The sequence below is a fragment of the Scyliorhinus canicula genome, chromosome 15 (assembly GCF_902713615.1).
Source record: "Scyliorhinus canicula chromosome 15, sScyCan1.1, whole genome shotgun sequence".
NCBI lineage: Eukaryota > Metazoa > Chordata > Chondrichthyes > Carcharhiniformes > Scyliorhinidae > Scyliorhinus > Scyliorhinus canicula.
In genome coordinates this window covers 42,825,568-42,844,218 of record NC_052160.1, presented here as the reverse complement: position 1 = coordinate 42,844,218, position 18,651 = coordinate 42,825,568, and the positions used below count along the sequence as shown (strand labels likewise).

At 45.3% G+C, this 18,651-nt stretch overlaps 1 protein-coding gene across 11 annotated transcripts in view; it reads right to left on the bottom strand.

Moving 5' to 3' along the window:
- LOC119978927 (probable helicase with zinc finger domain) overlaps window positions 1–18,651 on the bottom strand; it is a 607,351-nt gene that overhangs the window by 348,013 nt on the left and 240,687 nt on the right. For all 11 annotated transcript variants that reach the window (XM_038820871.1, XM_038820872.1, XM_038820862.1 and 8 more), the window contains 2 exons: window positions 15,832–15,977; window positions 2,232–2,379 (listed from right to left, as the gene is read on the bottom strand). In XM_038820871.1, coding sequence (XP_038676799.1) covers window positions 2,232–2,379; window positions 15,832–15,977 — 294 coding nt within the window. The remainder of the gene's footprint in view (window positions 1–2,231; window positions 2,380–15,831; window positions 15,978–18,651) is intronic.

The following is an 18,651-nucleotide window of genomic DNA, read 5'->3' as shown; positions in this document are numbered from 1 at the left end:
AAGAAGGGAGATTGAAGCAACCGTATAACAATGAACACAAATGAAAGTGGGAGATGGCGGGGAAGAAAGAGGCCCCCATGGGAAAGGGAGAGAGAGCCCGCTCGGGAGAGAGAGAGAGAGCCCGCGGGGGAGAGGGAGAGAGAGCCCGCGCGGGAGAGGGAGAGAGAGCCTGCGCGGGAGAAGGAGAGAGAGCATGCGCGGGAGAAGGAGAGAGAGGCTGTGCAGTACTCCACTCTGATATTATCTCCTGGTACCCACACCCCTAACAAGTTAGTTTAAACCCTACCCAATAGCAGTAGCAAATCGCCACCCTACTTAGGTGCAACCTGTCCAACCGCAGAGTCTGATCTCCCCTAGAACAGGTCCCAATATTGCAAGAACCTTTAGCCCACCCTCCTGCACTAACTCTCCAGCCACGCATTCATCTGCCTTACCCTATTTCTATACTAATTTGCACACGGTAGAGGTAATACTCCAATGACCACTGCTTTTGAGGTCCTGCATGCTAATTTCCGACCCAGCTCCCTAAATTCTGACTGCAGGACTACATTTCCCTATCTGCTATGTCATTTGTACCTATTTGGACTATGATTGCTGGTTGTTCACTCTCCCACTTCGGTGTGCTCTTGCAGCTTCTCAGTAACGTTCTGGTGGCAACAGGAGGGCAACATACTCAATTCACACCTGCGGCCACTGAAATACCTATCTATTCCCCTAACTATCAAATCACCTATTACCATTGCTCTTCCAGTCTTCCTTGTAAAGCTGAGCCAGCTGTGGTGCCATCAATTAGCCCTGGCTGCACTCCCCAGATTCAACATCAACGACACTGACACAGTTAGAATGTGCTTTCCCATTTGCTCAGGATCTAGGGTGCATAAGTCAATCAATCCAGGGATAAGATATCAAAATGCATTCTGCAATCTATTTAGCAGGATGCTGATTAATAATATAACATTTTGCTACCAAATGCAACAGTGCTTGTATAAGCAGACATCCCTGGTTCTATATACACTTTGATGGAAGAGAACATTTGTGTTCGAGGAAACTATACAAGGGGTAATACAATTTCAACGCTATTGATTTCCAAGGGCATGTGAAATTCCGACACAATGGGTGAGCGTCTCTGGTCTCACCGCAGCTTGTTTCTCGCCAGAGGGAGGCGGCCCACCATTGGCTGGCGGCGGGATCTTCTGGTACCGCTGCTGTAAATGTAATTTCCCATTGAATCCCCCCCCCCCCCCATGCCACCAGGAAACCTGTGGCAATTCACCCAAGTAGGAATTTGGGCTTTGTTTCTTATCTTGCTGAACCACTTGCAACAATTACATTCCTGGGTTGGTTTCTGAAATAATCCCAACCATTATCTGACCTCAGAGATTAATTGGTAGAATGTAGAGAAATTACTATGACATACCACATTGGCAGTGCGGAAGGGAAATATATTCAGATCAGTGGAGGTTGCCAAGCATCTACATAATGAATAGTGCCATTTAACCTGCACCCACTCATGGCAAAAGGAAGTTTTCAAATGTCACATTTTGCTTTATAATACTGCAAGGTGAAGCACCTTGGGATGTTTTATTACATATAAGGCGTTGTGTAAATATAATAAATTTGGTGACGTTGCTGTTGTTGAAAATCACTCAGTGACTCAGAGCAGCATAGGTGGAGACATGGAAGTAGTTCACATTTTCAAATTGAGTGGGAGTAAAGAACTGGTGCAGAAAGGAAAACTAAACAAAGAAAAGGTGAATGCATATACCACACCACCTACAGTGAGCAGATACCAAACCATCATGTTACTGGCGGCAAGACCACAAGGCCTCCAGATCAAAAAAGGCAAGCAGAAATGGTATAACAGAAATTATTTCACACCTCAAAAATATAAATCATGCTGTTTAAAAAACCTATACTGCCCTGTTAAATTTGTATTCGAGAGAAATTAGGCTAATTGAATCATTAGATAAAGGAAATGGCCATGCTAACATAGACAGCAAGAAATTAACAACAATTAGGCAAAGCAGCTGAAAGAACCATTAATATATTTCGGAAAAATAATAATCTTTCACAGTTCAAATCAAATGAAAGACAAACAGTCAACTATAATATTTTTCATCTCTGCTCAATGTATCTAATCTCATTATACATCTCTGGACAATATTAAAAATAAATCTTCTCCATCTCTTGCTCAAGTACATTAAATTAGTGTAGAACCAGCCAGTGCTAACCTCAGAACAGTTGTAATAGCTGGCACTGTGTTTGTCTTGCACGTCTGCTCCCCAGGCCACGCAAAACATGAGGGGATAAAAATCTTTGTGAGTTGGCTGTTTGCTGTTAGCTGTAAGGTTCCCGCTGTAGAACAGTTCTGATGCAAGACTAATGAAAGAACAGCAAGGAAAAATTAAATTGACATACAGCCACAAAGAAAAGTACAGCACTGTTCAATTAACTCGTGCGAGGCATAATCTCACTCATATTAATGAAGGGAATTTGTTCAAAATTTACACTGCATTATCAGCTCCACTGGAGTTTTAGGAGAAAACATCAAGTGCATACCATTAACTGGAATTCAATTAGAGACCTAGATGGTGCATTGCTCCACTTGACCATAGATGCTACACTTTCAAAACTGACCAAATCAGCTTATACAGCAAGGTCCCATTCCAGCAAAGAATATACAGATGAGCATCCTCTACGGATTACCTAACGGGAATCAATTGTGGGCAGGATTGAAACAGATAGCATTATTTAGCCCCTTATTATCTTTTTCGAAAGACAGGTAAATTTAATAATTTTATGCCCATCAATTTATAACTTGGAGCTGTGCTCCAGATCTACAGGAAAGATAGGGAAAAATGATGGAGGGAGAGGACAGTCTTAATAATAAAGGGTAAAAATCACTTCAATTTTGGAGAGGAAAGCTAGCAGTCGAGTCCTTATTGCTAGAATTAAGAAATGGAAAATAATTTAAAACCATAGTGAGTTGTACAGACACACCCTGTAGCTATGAAGGAGTAGCTTTTTATAAATGCTAAAGATATACATGTAGCAAAGGCTGAATGGTTTTAATGGGGTACTTTAACTATCATATAGTTTGGGACAAGCAGACTACCACATGTCAGAGTTAGCAAATTTATGTCCAGGATAATTTTCTGAAACAGTGTGTCCCAGAATCGACAAGGGGGCAGGTGTATTAGATTGAGTAATGAGCCAGATTTAGTTAACTGCCGAATGATGCATGAAGATTTATTCAATGCCAATCATCATGTGATTGAATTCAACATAAGAATCGGAAAAGGAGAAACATGAAACAGTTCTAAGATTCCAGACTTAGTTAAGGCTGATTTTAACGGGATAATAGTAAACTGGGCAAATTTATTAATGAGTAAAATGACAGAAATCAATGGGAAGCGTCTGAAAAATAATTTAACATGATACAAAACCAGTTTAAAACCATGAAGGGGAAGGGATTTATTTGCCAAAACAGACTGTCATGGACAACTAAAGAGGTAAAAGACAACATTAAATTTAAAAGAAAAAGCATACAAAATTATGAAAAGTAGCATAGATCTTGACAAATGGAAAAGATACAAAATGCAGCAATGGGTGACAGAACAGATAGCAAGAGCTAATTAAACAGACTGAAAAGAAAAGTAAAAGGGACATCAAAAATAACGCAAAATCTTTTAAATTAGGAAGAGTGTGATGAGAAGTAATGTGGGCCCCATAAAAACTGATAAATGTGATGTTGTCAATGATAACAAGGAAATGGCAGACATTCTGAATAATTACTTTGCATTAGTATTTACAGTAGAGGAAGAGGTCAGTACACCAGGCATACCAATGATACTATTCCTGAATCAGTGACAGGGACTCATTAAAATTAACATTAACAAGATAAAAGTAATGGAGAGATGAATTAAACTGAAAAACGACACATTCCCAGGACTAGATGGCTTCTATCCCAAGGTTTAAAATAAATAGGTGAGAACATTATAGATAGTTTTCTCAATGCGGGAACCATCCATTAAATTGGAAAATTGCACACATCACTCCTCTATTTATGAAAGCTGGCAGAGTGAAATCAAGAACCCATAGGCCAGTTAGCCTACCATCTGGTGGCCCAATAAAAAGCATTTAGAAAAAAAAACCATGAAATGAAACAAATGAAATGAAAATCACTTATTGTCACAATTAGGCTTCAAATTAAGTTACTGTGAAAAGCCCCTAGTTGCAGCCTGCCACATGTTCTGGGCCTGCCCCAGATTGGCAGGAATCTGGACAGCCTTCTTCGAGGTGATGTCCGAGGTTTTGGGGCTATGGGTGGAGCTGTGCCCGAGAGTGGCAGTCTTCGGGTAGCCAGAACTACACATGGGGAAGAGGGCCGATGCCCTTGCTTCCTAATCGCACGACGGAGAATCCTGCTCGGCTTGCGATTGCCAGCACCAACCACTGCTGCAAACTGGAAATTCTCCAACTGGAGAAGATCAAGTACACCATCCGAGGGTCGGACGAGGGCTTCCACAAAGCGTAGGGTCTATTCATCAGCCTGTTCCAAGACCTGTTCGAGGCCAATAGCAAATAGGAAGGAAAGGGGGAGGGTGGGTGAACTAATGAAGGCAAACAGAATCACACAGAACAGATAGGAAGGGGGGAGGGGGTGGCAAGGAAGAAACCCAGGGAAGAGAGGGGAGAAGTGGGCCGAATGGCCTCTTTCTGCACTGTAAATTCTATGATTCTATGATTTGGTGGCTCCCGCTTGAGGTGAAATTGTTTGGTCCTTTTGACCCGATATAGGGGGTGTTTGCTGGTGCAAAGTGTACAAACAGTGTGAGACGGGAATTCTCCTCCGGTAGGGCCGGGTTATGGCTGATCAGACAAGGAGTGAATTGAGAAATCAGTCTGGCCAGAAGGACTTTCAAAATGTGACAGAGGGAAAGATGGTGGAGAGCTCTGGGGTGTCGTTGGCTGCCCAGTGGTCCAGCAAGCGATTGTTAGATAAGTTCCAGCAGCATAGGCAAGAGGCCTTGGAGGATCTGGCTAAGGTGGCAGAGCCCATCAGTGCGGCTATTGAGAGTGGAGTAAACACTGGAGGTTTAGAGTTCGGCGCTCCAGAAGGCGGAGGTGGATGATGAGGACCGGTTGGCCTGTTTGGAGGCAGAGATGGTGCTCATGGCAGAGGACCAGAAGCTGTTGAGGGAAAAGGTGGATGACTTGGAGAATCTGTCCAAGAGGGATTGGTGGTGTTGGTTCGAACGCTCGCCTTGGGGGTGTTGTACAGGAGTTTCACCCAGGAGGTGAACCCTGCCCCTGGCCCAAACCGCTCCAGTATCTCGAGGAGGTACTTCCATTCGACTCTGTCAAAGGCCTTTTTTGCGGGGGCAGGGTGTGTCATTATTATGTTCATCAGCCATCTAATGTTCGCAGTAAGCTGCTCTCCGGATTGTGGGGCTGCCTGAGGGAATTGAAGGAATGCAGGCCACAAAGTATGTGGCGAAGGTGTTTGAGAAGTTGGTGGGGGAGAGGGCTTTGACCGTCCTCCCAAGGTGGATCAGGCACGCAGGGTGTTGAGGAAGAGGCCAAGGCAGGGCAGCAGCCAAGGGTGGTGTGGTTGCATTGTTTTCTGGACAAAGAGAAGATTCTCTTTGCTCTCAGGCCTTCCTGTAGTTCCGAGACATAGAGGAACAGGTAATCCGCATAAAGCGATACTCTGAGCTCTCTGCCTCGTCATTGCCTTTCCAACTTTTCGCGTCTCACAGATTAATTGCCATGGGTTCAATTGCTGGGGCAAACAGGAGTGGGGATGGTGGGCATCCCTGCTGAGTGCCTCTGTGCAGCTGGAAGTATTCAGAGCTGGTGGTGTTGGTTCGAACGCTCGCCTTGGGGGTGTTGTACAGGAGTTTCACCCAGGAGGTGAACCCTGCCCCTGGCCCAAACCGCTCCAGTATCTCGAGGAGGTACTTCCATTTGACTCTGTCAAAGGCCTTTTCTGTGGGGGCAGCGGGTGTCATTATTATGTTCATCAGCCATCTAATGTGCGCAGTAAGCTGCCTACCCTTGACAAAGCCCGTCTGGTCCTCTGCGACCACCTCTAGTATGTAGTTTTCCAGCCTTTTGGCCAGGACCTTCGCAAGTATCTTCGCGTCTAGCAGTGAAATGGTTACTGACTTTTTTGGGTATTTGCGATATCGTGGCCTATGTTAACGAAGGAGGCAGGGTGCCCCTCGCCTGCAGATCTGCAAACATGTCCGTTAAACGTGGGGTGGCACAAATTTTTATAGAAGTCTGCCAGGACCCCATCGGGTCCTGGAGCCTTCCTCGCCTGCATGCAGCTGGTGTGCTTCATGACTTCTCCCAGATCTATTGGTGCTTCCCCGCCCCGCCTGTCCTCCCCCACAACTCGCATGTCCAGTCCATTGAGGAACTGTTTCATCCTCGCATTCCCATTGGTGGGATCGGAGGTATACAGCACTCAGTAGAAGGTTTCAAATGCGCAGTTGGCCTCTTTTGGTTCCGTTACCAGTCCGCCTCTTCTGTCTTTTACCTGCGCTATTTCCCTCTTGGCTGCCTGCTTTCTCAGCTGGTGAGCCAGTAAGTGGCCGGCCTTTCTCCGTGCTCATAGAAGGTGCCCCGTGTATGGCAGAGTTGGTGTTCTGTTTTCCTAGTGGATAGCAGGTTAAAGTCCATTTGTAGATTTTTCCTCTCCGCCAGAAGCTCTATGGTCAGGATCTCGGAGCACTTTCTATCGACCTCCAGGATGGAACCAATCAGCTGTTGCCTGGCCACCCGCTCTTCCTTGTCTCTGCGCACCTTGTTGGTTATAATTTCCCCCCTGATCATGGGCTTTGAAGAGGTAGGTTTTAAACAATGTCTGGAAGGAGGGGGCCCAGGATGAATTTAACTACAAAACCAGGGGAATAGCAGGAGAGGGACAAATGAGGAGTGGCCAGGAGTAGCCACAGTGAATGGGAAGGGCTGGAGGGTGGGAAATGACGATAGGTAGGAATTGAATGCACTAGAGAGGGTGCAGCGGAGATTCACCAGGAGGTTGCCTGGGCTGGAGCATTTCAGCTATCAAGAGAGACTGGATAAGCTGGGGTTCCTTTCTTTGGAGCAGAGAAGATTGAGGTGTATAAACGTATGAGGGGCACAGATAAGGTGGATAGGAAGGAACTTTTCCCCTTAGCGGATGGGTCTAACCAAGGGGCATAGATTGAAGGCAAGGGGCAGACGATTTAGAGGGGATTTGAGGATAAACCTTTACACCCAGAGGTTGGTGGGAATCTGGAAGGTCGTACAATGCTGGTCCGAGGCAACAGAAGAGCTCCTATCCGATTGCTTGGAGTCAGTGGACTGGTCCATATTTAAGAACTCAGCGGCCAACCTAAACGGGCATGCCACCACCATCACAGACTTCATCAGCAAGCGTGTCGAAGATTGCATGCCAAAGAAGGTAGTATATATGTTCCCCAACCGGAAACCGGTTTATTCGGTAGGTTCACTCCCTACTGAAGGCGAGGTCTGAGGCATTCAAGACTGGCAACCCTGACCTATACAGGAAATCAGGTACGTCCTCCACAAAGCCATCAGGGATGCCAAGGGACAATACCAGACTAAGCTAGAGTCACAGACTAACGACATGGACTCTCGTCGGCTGTGGCAAGGCTTAAACAACACAATGGACTACAAGGCAAAGCTGAGTAGAATCTCCAGCAGCAGTGCACCTATCCCCGATGAACTCAATGCATTCTATGCTCGTTTCGAGCAGGAAACATCAAATCATTGTCAACTGCCCCCGCAGCCTCAGACGCACCCATACCTATCGTCACAGCTTGCAAAGTCAGATCGGCCTTCTTGAAAGGAAACCCTCAGAAAGCAATGGGTCCTGACAGAGTCCCTGGTCGTGCACTCAGATCCTGCGCGGACCAACTGGCGGGTGTGCTCGCGGGCATCTTTAACCTCTCCCTACTCCATTTCAAGGTTCCGACCTGCTTCAAGAAGACCACCATCATACTGGTGCCAAAGAAGAACCAGGCAACATGCCTCAAGGACTATTGTCCAATGGCCTTGACATCGATCGCAATGAAGTGCTTTGAGAGGTTGGTCATGAAGCACGTCAACTTCATACTCCCAGAATGCCTTGATCCACTGCAATTCACATACCGCCACAACCGGTCCACAGCAGACACCATCTCCCTTACCCTATACTCATCCCTGGAGCATCTCGACAATAAGGACTCCTACATCAGACTCCTATTCTTTGACTACAGCTCCGCCTTTAACATCATAATCCCAGCCAAGCTCATATCAAAACTCCGAAACCAAGGGCTTGGCTCTTCCCTCTGCAACTGGGTCCTCGACTTCCTGATCAATAGAGCACAATCAGTAAGGATAAATAACAACGTCTCCTCGCGACAGTCTTCAATACCGGGGCCCAGCAAGACTGCGTATTTAGCTCCTTACTATACTCCCTCTACACACACGACTGTTTGCTGATGACAGGACCGTAGTGGGTCAGATCTCGAACAACGATGAGTCAGAGTTCAGGAGGGGATAGAGAACCTAGAGGTGTGGTGTAACAACAACAATCTTTACCTCAAGGTGAACAAAACTAAGAAGCTGGTCATTGACTTCAGGAAGCGAAGTATCGTACACATCCCTGTCTGCATCAGTGTATCGTATACACCCCTGTCTGCATCAATGTTATCGAGGTGGAGATGGTTGACATCTTTAAATTCTTAGGTGTGCATATCACCAACAATCTGTCCTGGTCCACCCACGTCAATGCTACGACCAGGAAAACACAACAGCGCCTATACTTCCTCAGGAAACTAAGGAAATTTGGCATGTCCATAATGATTCAGATGCACCATAGAGAGCATCCTATCTGGCTGCATCGCAGCCTGGTATGGCAACTGCTTGTCCCAAGACTGAAATACAGAGAGTCGTGAACACAGCCCAGTCCGTCACACAACACCACCTCCACACCATTGACTCTGTCTACACCTCCCGCTGCCTTGGGAAAGCGGGCAGCAAAATCAAAAGATCCCTCCCACCTGCGTTATTCTCTCTTCCAACCTCTTCCTTTAGACAGCAAATACAAAAGTCTGAGAACACACACTAACAGGTTCAAAAACAGCTTCTTTCCTGCTGTTACCAGACTCCTGAATGACCCTCTGATGGACTGAACTGATCTCTTCACACATCTCTCCTGAGTAGTACTACACTCCATATGCTTCACCTGATGCCTGTGTTTATGTATTTACAGTGTGTATTTATGTATGTCCTATGTTGTTTTCATGTATGGAACGATCCATCTGGACGGTATGCAGAACAATACTTTTCATTATACCTCGGTACATGTGACAATAAATCAAATCAAAATGGGAGAGTTGGTAGGGGTTGGTGGTTACAGAGCCAGAGGAGGTGAATTGTATGCTTGAGGCTTTTTACCTGAAATTGTACAGCTCGGAGCCCCCGCCAACGTTATTTCAGACTTCAATATCACTCATTTTAAAGAAAGACAAGGCTCCGGAGCAGTGTGGATCCTACCGCCCGATTTCACTGTTGAATGTAGATGTGAAGCTGCTGACGAAGGTACTGGCGATGCGGTACAGGATTGTGTGCCGGGGGTGATAGGTGAGGACCAGACAGGAATTGTGAAGGGGCGGCAACTGTCGACGAGCGTTGGAGGTGACGGAATGTCATTATGATTCCCTCGGAGGGCTGAGAAGTGGATGCGGTTGTGGCAATGGACGCAGAGAAAGCTTTCAATCGGGTGGAGTGGGTGTACTTATTCGAGGTGCTGAGTAGTTTGGGTTTGGACAGGGATTTGTGGACTGGGTTTGGCTGTTGTATAAGGCACCTAAGGCAAGTGTTCGGACAAACAGGTCAGCTCAGAGTACATTGGGTTGCATCGAGGGGACGAGGCAGGGGTGTCCACTCTCCCTGCTACTCTTTGCCCTGGCGACTGAGCACTTGGCAATGGTGCTCAGGGTCTCAAGGGGGTGGAAGGGTGTTGAGTGGGGGCGGAGAGGAGAACCGAGTGGATAATCTTCTGCTGTATATTTCAGAACCGGTTGGGAGTTTTGACAGGATCATGGGGATCTTTGGTCTTTTCTTCGGCTATATAAGTTCAACATGGGGAAAAGTGAGATATTCCTAATTAATGTCCGGGACAGGAGAGGAGTTTGGGGGGGCTGCCACTTTGGTTAGTAGAGGCAAGGTTTTGTTACCTTGGGATACAAGTGGTACAGAGTTGGGTTTAGCTGCAGAAATTGAATTTGGGGCGTAGATGATGGATGAAATGAAGTCGGATTTTAAGAGGGAGGATGTGCTGCCACTGTCGTTGGTCGAGTCCAGACGGTGTTACCAAAGTTTTTTTTGTATTTCAGAAATTCCCAGTCTTTGGGCCCAAGTCTTTTTTTAGCAAGGTTAATGGGTGAATTTGAGGTTTGTGAGGGCGGTAAGCCTCTACGGTCTTGGAGGCTGTTCTTGGGGGGTTGGCATTGCCTAACTTGCAAAACTATGATTGGGCAGCAAACATTACAATGGTTAGGAATTGGACGGTGAAGGTGCAGTCGATGTCGGGGCAGATGGAGGAGTGTAAAGTGACCAGCTTGCGGGCACTATTGTTGAAGGTCCTTCTATTCTTGCCGGCCAGGTACTCCACGAGCCCAATGGTAGTGTCAGCACTGAAGGCGTGGAACCAGTGCCAGCAGCATTTTAGAATGGAAGGCATGTCCCTGTGGGTGCCGATCTGCAACAATCATAGGTTTGCTCCAGCAGGGTTGGATACGAGGTTCCGGGGGTGGCAGCAGGTGGGGATAGAATACTCGGGATTTATTTGTTGGAGGGAAGTTTGCAGATCTGGAGGAGCTGGAGGGGACATATCCGTTGCCGAAGGAGAATGGGTTCAGGTATCTGCAGGTGAGGGACTTTATCAGGAAGGAGGTGGCTTCGTTTCCAATGCTGCCACCCCCGGTGCTGAGGACAAACTTCTGTCTGAGGAGGAAATAGGAAAGTGCAAGGTTTCAGATATATATGGGAAGTTGTTGAAGAGAGAAAGTGGCCCGATGGAGGAGGTTAGGTGCAAGTGGGAGGAGAAGCTGGGGAGGGCGCCAAGGGCTGGAGTATGGAGTGAGGCTCTGCGGAGGGTTAATGCTTCCATGATGTGTGCAAGACTAAATCTCATCCAGTTTAAAGTTGCACACAGGGCTCACATGACGGTGTCCAGGATGTGTTGATTCTTTTCAGGGGTCGAGTATAGGTGTGGGCAGTGTGCAGGGGGACCAGCAAACCATGTCCATTTGTTTTGGGCGTGTCCAAGGTGTATGAGGTTTTGGATGGGATTTGCCAATGTGATGTCAAAGCTTTTCGGGGTAACGGTAGCTCTGAGTCTGGGGATGGCAATATTTGGGGTGTGAGAGGATCCGGGGCTGCAGGTGTATTGGCCTTCCTCCCTGATAGCCTTGAGATTGATTTTGCTGAGCTGGCTGCCTAGTGTTGGGCTGTGGGTGAGCAATTTGGTAGAGTTCCTGAAATAACAGAAGATCAAGTTCGCCATTAGGGGCCAAAGGGGGAGCTCACCTTGAGGTAGAAGCTGTTCATTGACTTCTTTAAGGAGTATTGTGTTGTCTTTCAGTTCAGGTTGGGTTAAAAGTTAAAAAAGGGGGGAGGACATCAGGGATGCAGTGGATAGAGTGGGGTGGGGTGGGTGGGTGGGGGGGTAAGGATGTTTAGGCTGTTTTCTGATCCCTCGGTTGGTTTTTGTGCTGTTTCTTCTTTCTTATGTGTATATTCAAAAATGATTTCAAAAGAAATGTTTTCAAAAAAGAACAATTTAGATTAAAACAATTCAGATGATTGGTCAGAGAATCACATAACTGATTTTGCCAGTGATCCAGCAATGGAAGCAGTGCAGATGGGTGTTTAAAATTACAAAGAGATATCCATAGATTAGATGAACGGGCAAGAGTAGCAAACAGATTTCAATATTGACAAATGAGAGATTATCCATTTTGGAACTAAAAAGGATAGAGGAGGATACTTTCTAAATGTTGAAAAGCTAGGAACAATGGAATGGCAAAGAGGTTTGAGGGTCATCAACAGATACAGAAAAAGTCAAAAAGCTCAATGGAATGCTGGCCTTTATATCCAGAATAGAATGCAGCAGAGTTGTAGTATTCAGTTATATAAAGCCCTAGTTATACCACACCTGGAGTACGGAGGGCAATTCTGGACATCACATCTTAGGAGAGAGTACAGCATAGATTTACTGGACCATAACTCAACTTCAAGGGTTAATCTTTATTTAGATTTTGTAGGTTCTATTCTCTCGAACTTGAGCCTGTTAAGTGGTGACTTAATTGAAGTTTTCAAGATATTAAGTAAAATAAATGGGGGATACGATTTAATGGGGTGGGCACATTTAGAGGGTAGTTCTCGGCGCTGCAACAACCCCGCTATCAAACGGTCTTGGCCTTGGCAAAGAACACCCCTTCGAGACCGCACTTACCTCCAATTTTAAATGCCGTCCGATCTTTCCAACCTCATTCCCTCCCCCGCCAAACCCCAACTTACCTGTTAGGGGGTCCTTGAGCACCCCCTGACCCCATCCCACAAGGGCAGGGCACTGCCCCAGGCCCGATCCTCGGCACGGGCAAGTTGGCACCCAGACACCTTGGCACTGTCTGCCTGGCAGTGCCCCTACCAGCCTGGAAGTGGTACCCAGGCAATGCCAGGGTGTCACTGCCAGGATGCCCAGGTGGCAGTGCCAAGGGCCAATCCGGCAGTGCTAAGGTGCCCAGGTGGCAGACAGAATGCCAGGGTACACCCTGCCCAGAGCCCGAACACCCGTGGGGCTTCCGGTGGCTTGGACAATTCCCCCTCTAGGTGCCATTATGCCTCATCCACGTTTGTGTGGACCAATGCGAAACAGCACCACGGCGAGGTCTCCCAGGAGTAGCCGTTCAGTCCCAGGCCTTGGCAGAATCTGGCGCCAACATATTTAAGTGAGCCAAACTGTTCACTTAAATATGTAAATCTGGATCACTCGCAGTGAGGGCAAGATCCAGATCACAAGATCTCGTTATTCTCGCGAAGCATTCTGAGCATCACAAATCTCGTGAAGGGCCTCTCGCGAGACTTAATGGTCCTGTCGCGTCACTGGGCCAGACGCAATGGGGCCGTTCGATCGCGCCAGGACTTTTGTATTTTATTCCTGCATGGGATGTGGGTGTCGCTGGCTGGGCCAGTATTTATTGTCCATACTCGAGGTGTTTGTGAGCCTCCTTCTTGAACTTCTGAAGTTCATGAAATGAAATTAAAATCGCTTATTGTCACAAGTAGGCTTCAAATGAAGTTACTGTGAAAAGCCCCTAGTCGCCATATTCCGGCAACTGTTCGGGGAGGCTGGTACAGGAATTGAACCGTGCTGCTGGCCTGCCGTGATCTGCTTTAAAAGCCAGCGATTTAGCCCTGTGCTAAGCCAGCCCCTACAGGATCCCGACTATTCACTTGGCTTGTTATATCTTCGAAGAACTCTAGCAAATGAGTCAAACATGATTTACCTTTTATCTCCCTTTGTCCCAAATTGACTTTGATGGATTGCATTTTAACTTTTCAAATATCCTGATATTACTTCCTTAATAATAGATGCTGACAATTTCCCAACAACAGACGTTAAACTGGTCTGTAATTTCCTACATTTTGCCTTCCTCCCTTTTCGAAGAAGAATATTATATTACCATTTTTCCATTCACTGAAACCTTTCCGGGAAATTTTGAATATAACAAATGGGTGCACTATCTCCACTGCCAAGTCCTTTAACATGCTAGGATATAGGCCATCGGGCCCTGGGGACTTGTCTGCCTTCAATCCCAATATTTTGTTGAGTACTGTTTCCCTATTGATGCTGATTGTTCGAAGTTCCACCCTTTCTACTGCCTCTGAATTACTTGTTCCAAAGGAACTACTGCCCTCCACCATGAAAAATGAGGCAAAATATTGATTTAGCTTCTCCACCATTTCTGTGTTCTCCACTATTAAAATATGTTGTAGGAATACCCAGAATGCTGTTCGGAAGGGAGTTCCAGGATTCTGACCCAACAACAGTGAGGTATTGGTGATGTAGCTTCAAGTCAGGATGGTGTGTAGCTTAGAAGGAACCTACAGGTCGCAGTGTTCCCATGCATCCGCTCCCCTTGTTCAAACTGGGAGAGGTTGCCAGTTTGGAAGGTGTTGCTGAAGGAACCTGCAGTGCATCTTGTAAATGGTACACACTACTGCTAATGTGCATTGGTGGTGGAGGAACTGATGTTGATGGTGTGGAAGGGGTAGCAATCAAGTGGGCTGCTTTGTCCGTGATGATGTCCAACTTCTTGTGTTGTTGGAGCCGCACTCATCCAGGCATGTGGTGTATATCACTGTATAGTTCTGATTAGTGCCTTTTAGATAGTGGCAGGCTTTGGGGAGTCAGGAGGTGAGATATGCACCTCAAAATTCCCAGAATTCATCATTAAATGGAATATTGCAATTTACTGGTGATTTTTGTAATAGATGGCTCATTATGTTATGCAAATATTTTTTTGTGGGCGTCAGTCACATTATAAGTACAAGCCAAATTTGTGCCGGTTAGGTGGATTGGCCATGATAAAATTGTCCCTTCGTGTCCAGGGATGTACAGGTTATGGGGATAGGGTGGGGGAGCGGACCCCTTTCTTTCAGAGGATGGGTGCAAACTCGATGGGCCAAATGGCCTCCTTTTGCACTGTAGAGATTCTATGATTTCAGATTTTAAAGATGCAAAAGCGGCAAGGTTCAAGTCCCAGATTTTAAACATTAAATTAAGAAAAGGAAATCCATACAGTGACATTCAAAATTAAGTTATACAAATGAACCTATAATGAAAAACTATAATGAGAGCCCAGATATTACTGTTGACAACATGAGCAAACATATGTCACATTTTGGAATAAATGTCTGTATTACAATTTGGACAGAGAAATGTCTTGTGAGCTTATTCAATATTAGCTCACTAATGCAGGCATTACCAACATTATATTCTAGGCTGTGGTACAATTCATTGTCACTTGATATATAACTACTACTGACAACAGGAGAAGAAATAACTCTGTTCCAGTATGGCCACATGTGGAATTGGACCACATGTGAATTCTTGAACTAGGAGACTAGCAGGTGTCACGAGTGTCATAGTCATAGGGTGGGGATGTCTCTGATTAAATATTCAAATAAAGACTCTAGATGGAGCAGGTTTAATGCCCCACTGGCCTTTTTCCCCACGTGGGGAGGATAAGAAGTGTCCAGGCTGTGACAGTGCCACCGTGGAACGGCCCACCAATTCCTTTTCAAACAACTGATTGCAGAACTATACCCCAAGGTAAGTCACTATCTTGGAGTGGGAGAGAAGGGGGTAGAAAAAGGAAGGAGGCTGTGGGTTTGTTAATGGGAGGAATGTGGTGGAGTTAGAGGAGAAAATTCCTAAAAAGTGAGTGCATAAAAGCAATGCAACCTGCTTAATATTAGCATTTCAGAAAGAAGTAAGATATGAAGGAAATACAACCGCCCCATTTTTACCCAAATGTGTCAGCATTATGTTTCTGGCTGTAGATTAGGATGTCAGATGATATTGTTTTCAACAAAGTGCAGCTGCAGTGAAGTATTAATAATACTCAAACCAACTCAAACTCAACAACAATGTGGCATTACACCATCAAGCAGTCTGGCAAACTTACAAACTCAGATACATAATTAAATGCATATTCAAATGAAACATTTAATGTACCAGCTGAAAACTTTCAGCAATACCTGATGATGACTTCATGTGATCTGTATTGTTCTGTTAGTGATACATGACAGCAGAAATCAGGTGGGTAGAGCTGTGATAAGCGCTTGATCAAAGAAATATGGAGGTTTCGTTCTCGAGCAAATTCACTATACACAACAGGATTGAGCTGAAAGGCAAAATGGGAGTTGGTTTACAGATTTAAATCAAAACTGTTTTAATTTATTTCCAAATTAAAATAGCAAAGTACATAATATTTTGTGAAGCAATCAACATGGACTTTCCCAATGGCTCAACAGGCAAGCAAACCAAACAAATCAACATAAATGGAGGTTTAATCTGAGGCACAATAATTAGTGCCGGCAGCCTTTAGATCAGAAAATAGCAAGGGTGCAGGGGAGAGGGGGGTAAGTAAACAAAGCCCCTGCTCCTCATCTTCTCTGGTGAGTTTTGGTACTAATGCAGGTGTGTAAATGCTGAATGAGGACAGGCGAAGCATGGCTTTGATTATCCTTTTTGTACATTTACACAAAGAAAGACCACTTCCCGAGAGGTCTGTCCCCAATGCAACTGTGTTTAGCAAAAAATCAAACTCTTAAGATGAGTGAGCACAGAAAAATGCCAAAAAAGTAGCCTTTTTATTCTCTCAGAGACTGCATCAACACTAGCAAAGTCTCACCAAACACACATTAGAAAATCACAACAGCATCCCTAAATAAGGAATTAACTAAGGATTTGGGAGTCGTGAAGTAGAGAAAGGGGATAAAATTAATACAAAATGAACTGGTTTAGCATTCACATTTCCTTAGTGCTAATTGCAATAGTCTGTACTGAAGATAGGGAACAGAAAGGGAATAGATGAGGGAGGACAATGTTAGAACCACAGAACAGTATTGTGGAGAAGGAGGCCATCGACCCATTGACTCAGCGTCCGCACTTTTGAATGTCAATTCAATTTGGCCCATTCTCTCATTTCTTTCCCCATATCCCTGCTATTTTTTCTCTTCCAAGTATTTATTGAATTCCTTTTTGAACGACGCTGTAAATCTTTCCTCCCACCCTATTGAGGCAGCACATTGCAAATTCTAACCATTATGTAAAAAGATTTTCCCTATGTCACCTCTAGTTATTTTGCCAATCATCTTAAATCTGTGCCCTCTGGTCATCCACTCTTCAGCCAATTGAGCGACTGCTGCTTCCGGATGTGGAAAGGAGGGTAGAATTAGGGATATATACAAGGCTGGGGGAGCAAGAAGGCGAGCGGGTGGTGAAGGTCAAGGAGAAATGAAAAGTGGAGTTGGGAGGGGAGATCAATTGGGGAATATGGATTGAGGCACTGCGTAGGGTACACGGGACCTCCTCTTGTGCAAGGATGAGCCTGATACAGTTTAAGGTGGTGCACAGGGTGCATATGACGTGGGCGAGAAGAATGGGTTCTTTCAGGGAGTAGCAGATGAGTGTGAGAGGTGTAGGCAGGGGCCAGCAAATCACATGCACATGTTTCGGGGTTGTGAAAAATTGGGAAGATTCTGGGCGGGAGTGTTCGTGGTCTTAGCCAGGATAGCAGAGGAGGAGGTGGACCCGGACCCTTTGGTGGCGATATTTGGGGTTTCGGGGAAGCCAGAGCTCATGGAGAGGAGGAAGGATGATGTTCATGATTTTAAACAGCTCTACCAAATCCCCTCTTTGCTTATAGATCTATGGTCTGATGGGCGGCACGATAACACAGTGGTTAGCTCTGTTGCTTCACAGCGCCAGGTTCGATTCCCGCTTGGGTCACTGTCTGTGCCAAGTCAGCACGTTCTCCCCGTGTCTGCTTGGGTTTCCTCTGGGTGGAGTGTCCTCCCACTCCCGAATGTTATGCTTGTTAGGTAATTGGACATTCTGAATTCTCCCTCTGTGTATTAAAACAGGCGCCGGAGTGTGGCGACTAGGGGATTTTCACACTAACTTCACTATGGTGTTACTGTAAGCCTACTTGTGACAATAATAAAGATTATTATTATTACTATGGAGAACAATCTCAACTTCTGCAGTCTATTCACAGTCCTATAATCAATCATCTTGGACCATTCCAGTAAATCTCTCTGGGCCCTCTCCGAAGCCTTCAAGTCCTTCCTGGTGTATTGGACATAACATTCAATCTGAATTCAAACTCTATTTTCTGTACCAGTTTAGCTTAACTTGCTCCCTTTTGGACTGCGTCTATATTTATTCAGCCCAGTATTCCATATGCTTTATTAACAATCTACTAAATATGGGGAAAACTGCAAGGCAGAAATATTTTTCTGAATTTCAGGTATTGAGGAAACAAGTCATATACAAAGCAGAAATGTTGAAGCACTTAATAATAAAGAAACCTACAATTCATTCTCATCTATTTTTTGAGCTATAACAGAGGATTAAATGGTGAAGCATTTCCACTTCTCTTCTTGACTTAGTTTGCAGGTTTTTTGGGGAATAACGAAGAGGTGCAGTAATGACTTTACTTTCTTGTCACTTGACAAACCATATACTAACTCAGTCCTAACAGTCCATCTCATTTTGGCAACTGGAAGCTGCAAGTGACTACACACTAAAACTAGCCTCCCTTACACTTGTGTGTGGAAAAATGGTAATGAAAACCTATTTAAATGTAGAGTACCTTGGAGCTTCAATGTACAAATATTAGCTCTTTGCATCCCAATCTAAAAAATTCCTCATATAACCAAACACTTCCAAGTCGAATTTGGCAATATCTGGGAGTGAGATATAGATATAGAGAAATACAGCCCCGATGTTGTGCCGAACTTTTGTCCTAGGTTAATCATAGAATTTTGGACACTAAGGGCAATTTATCATGG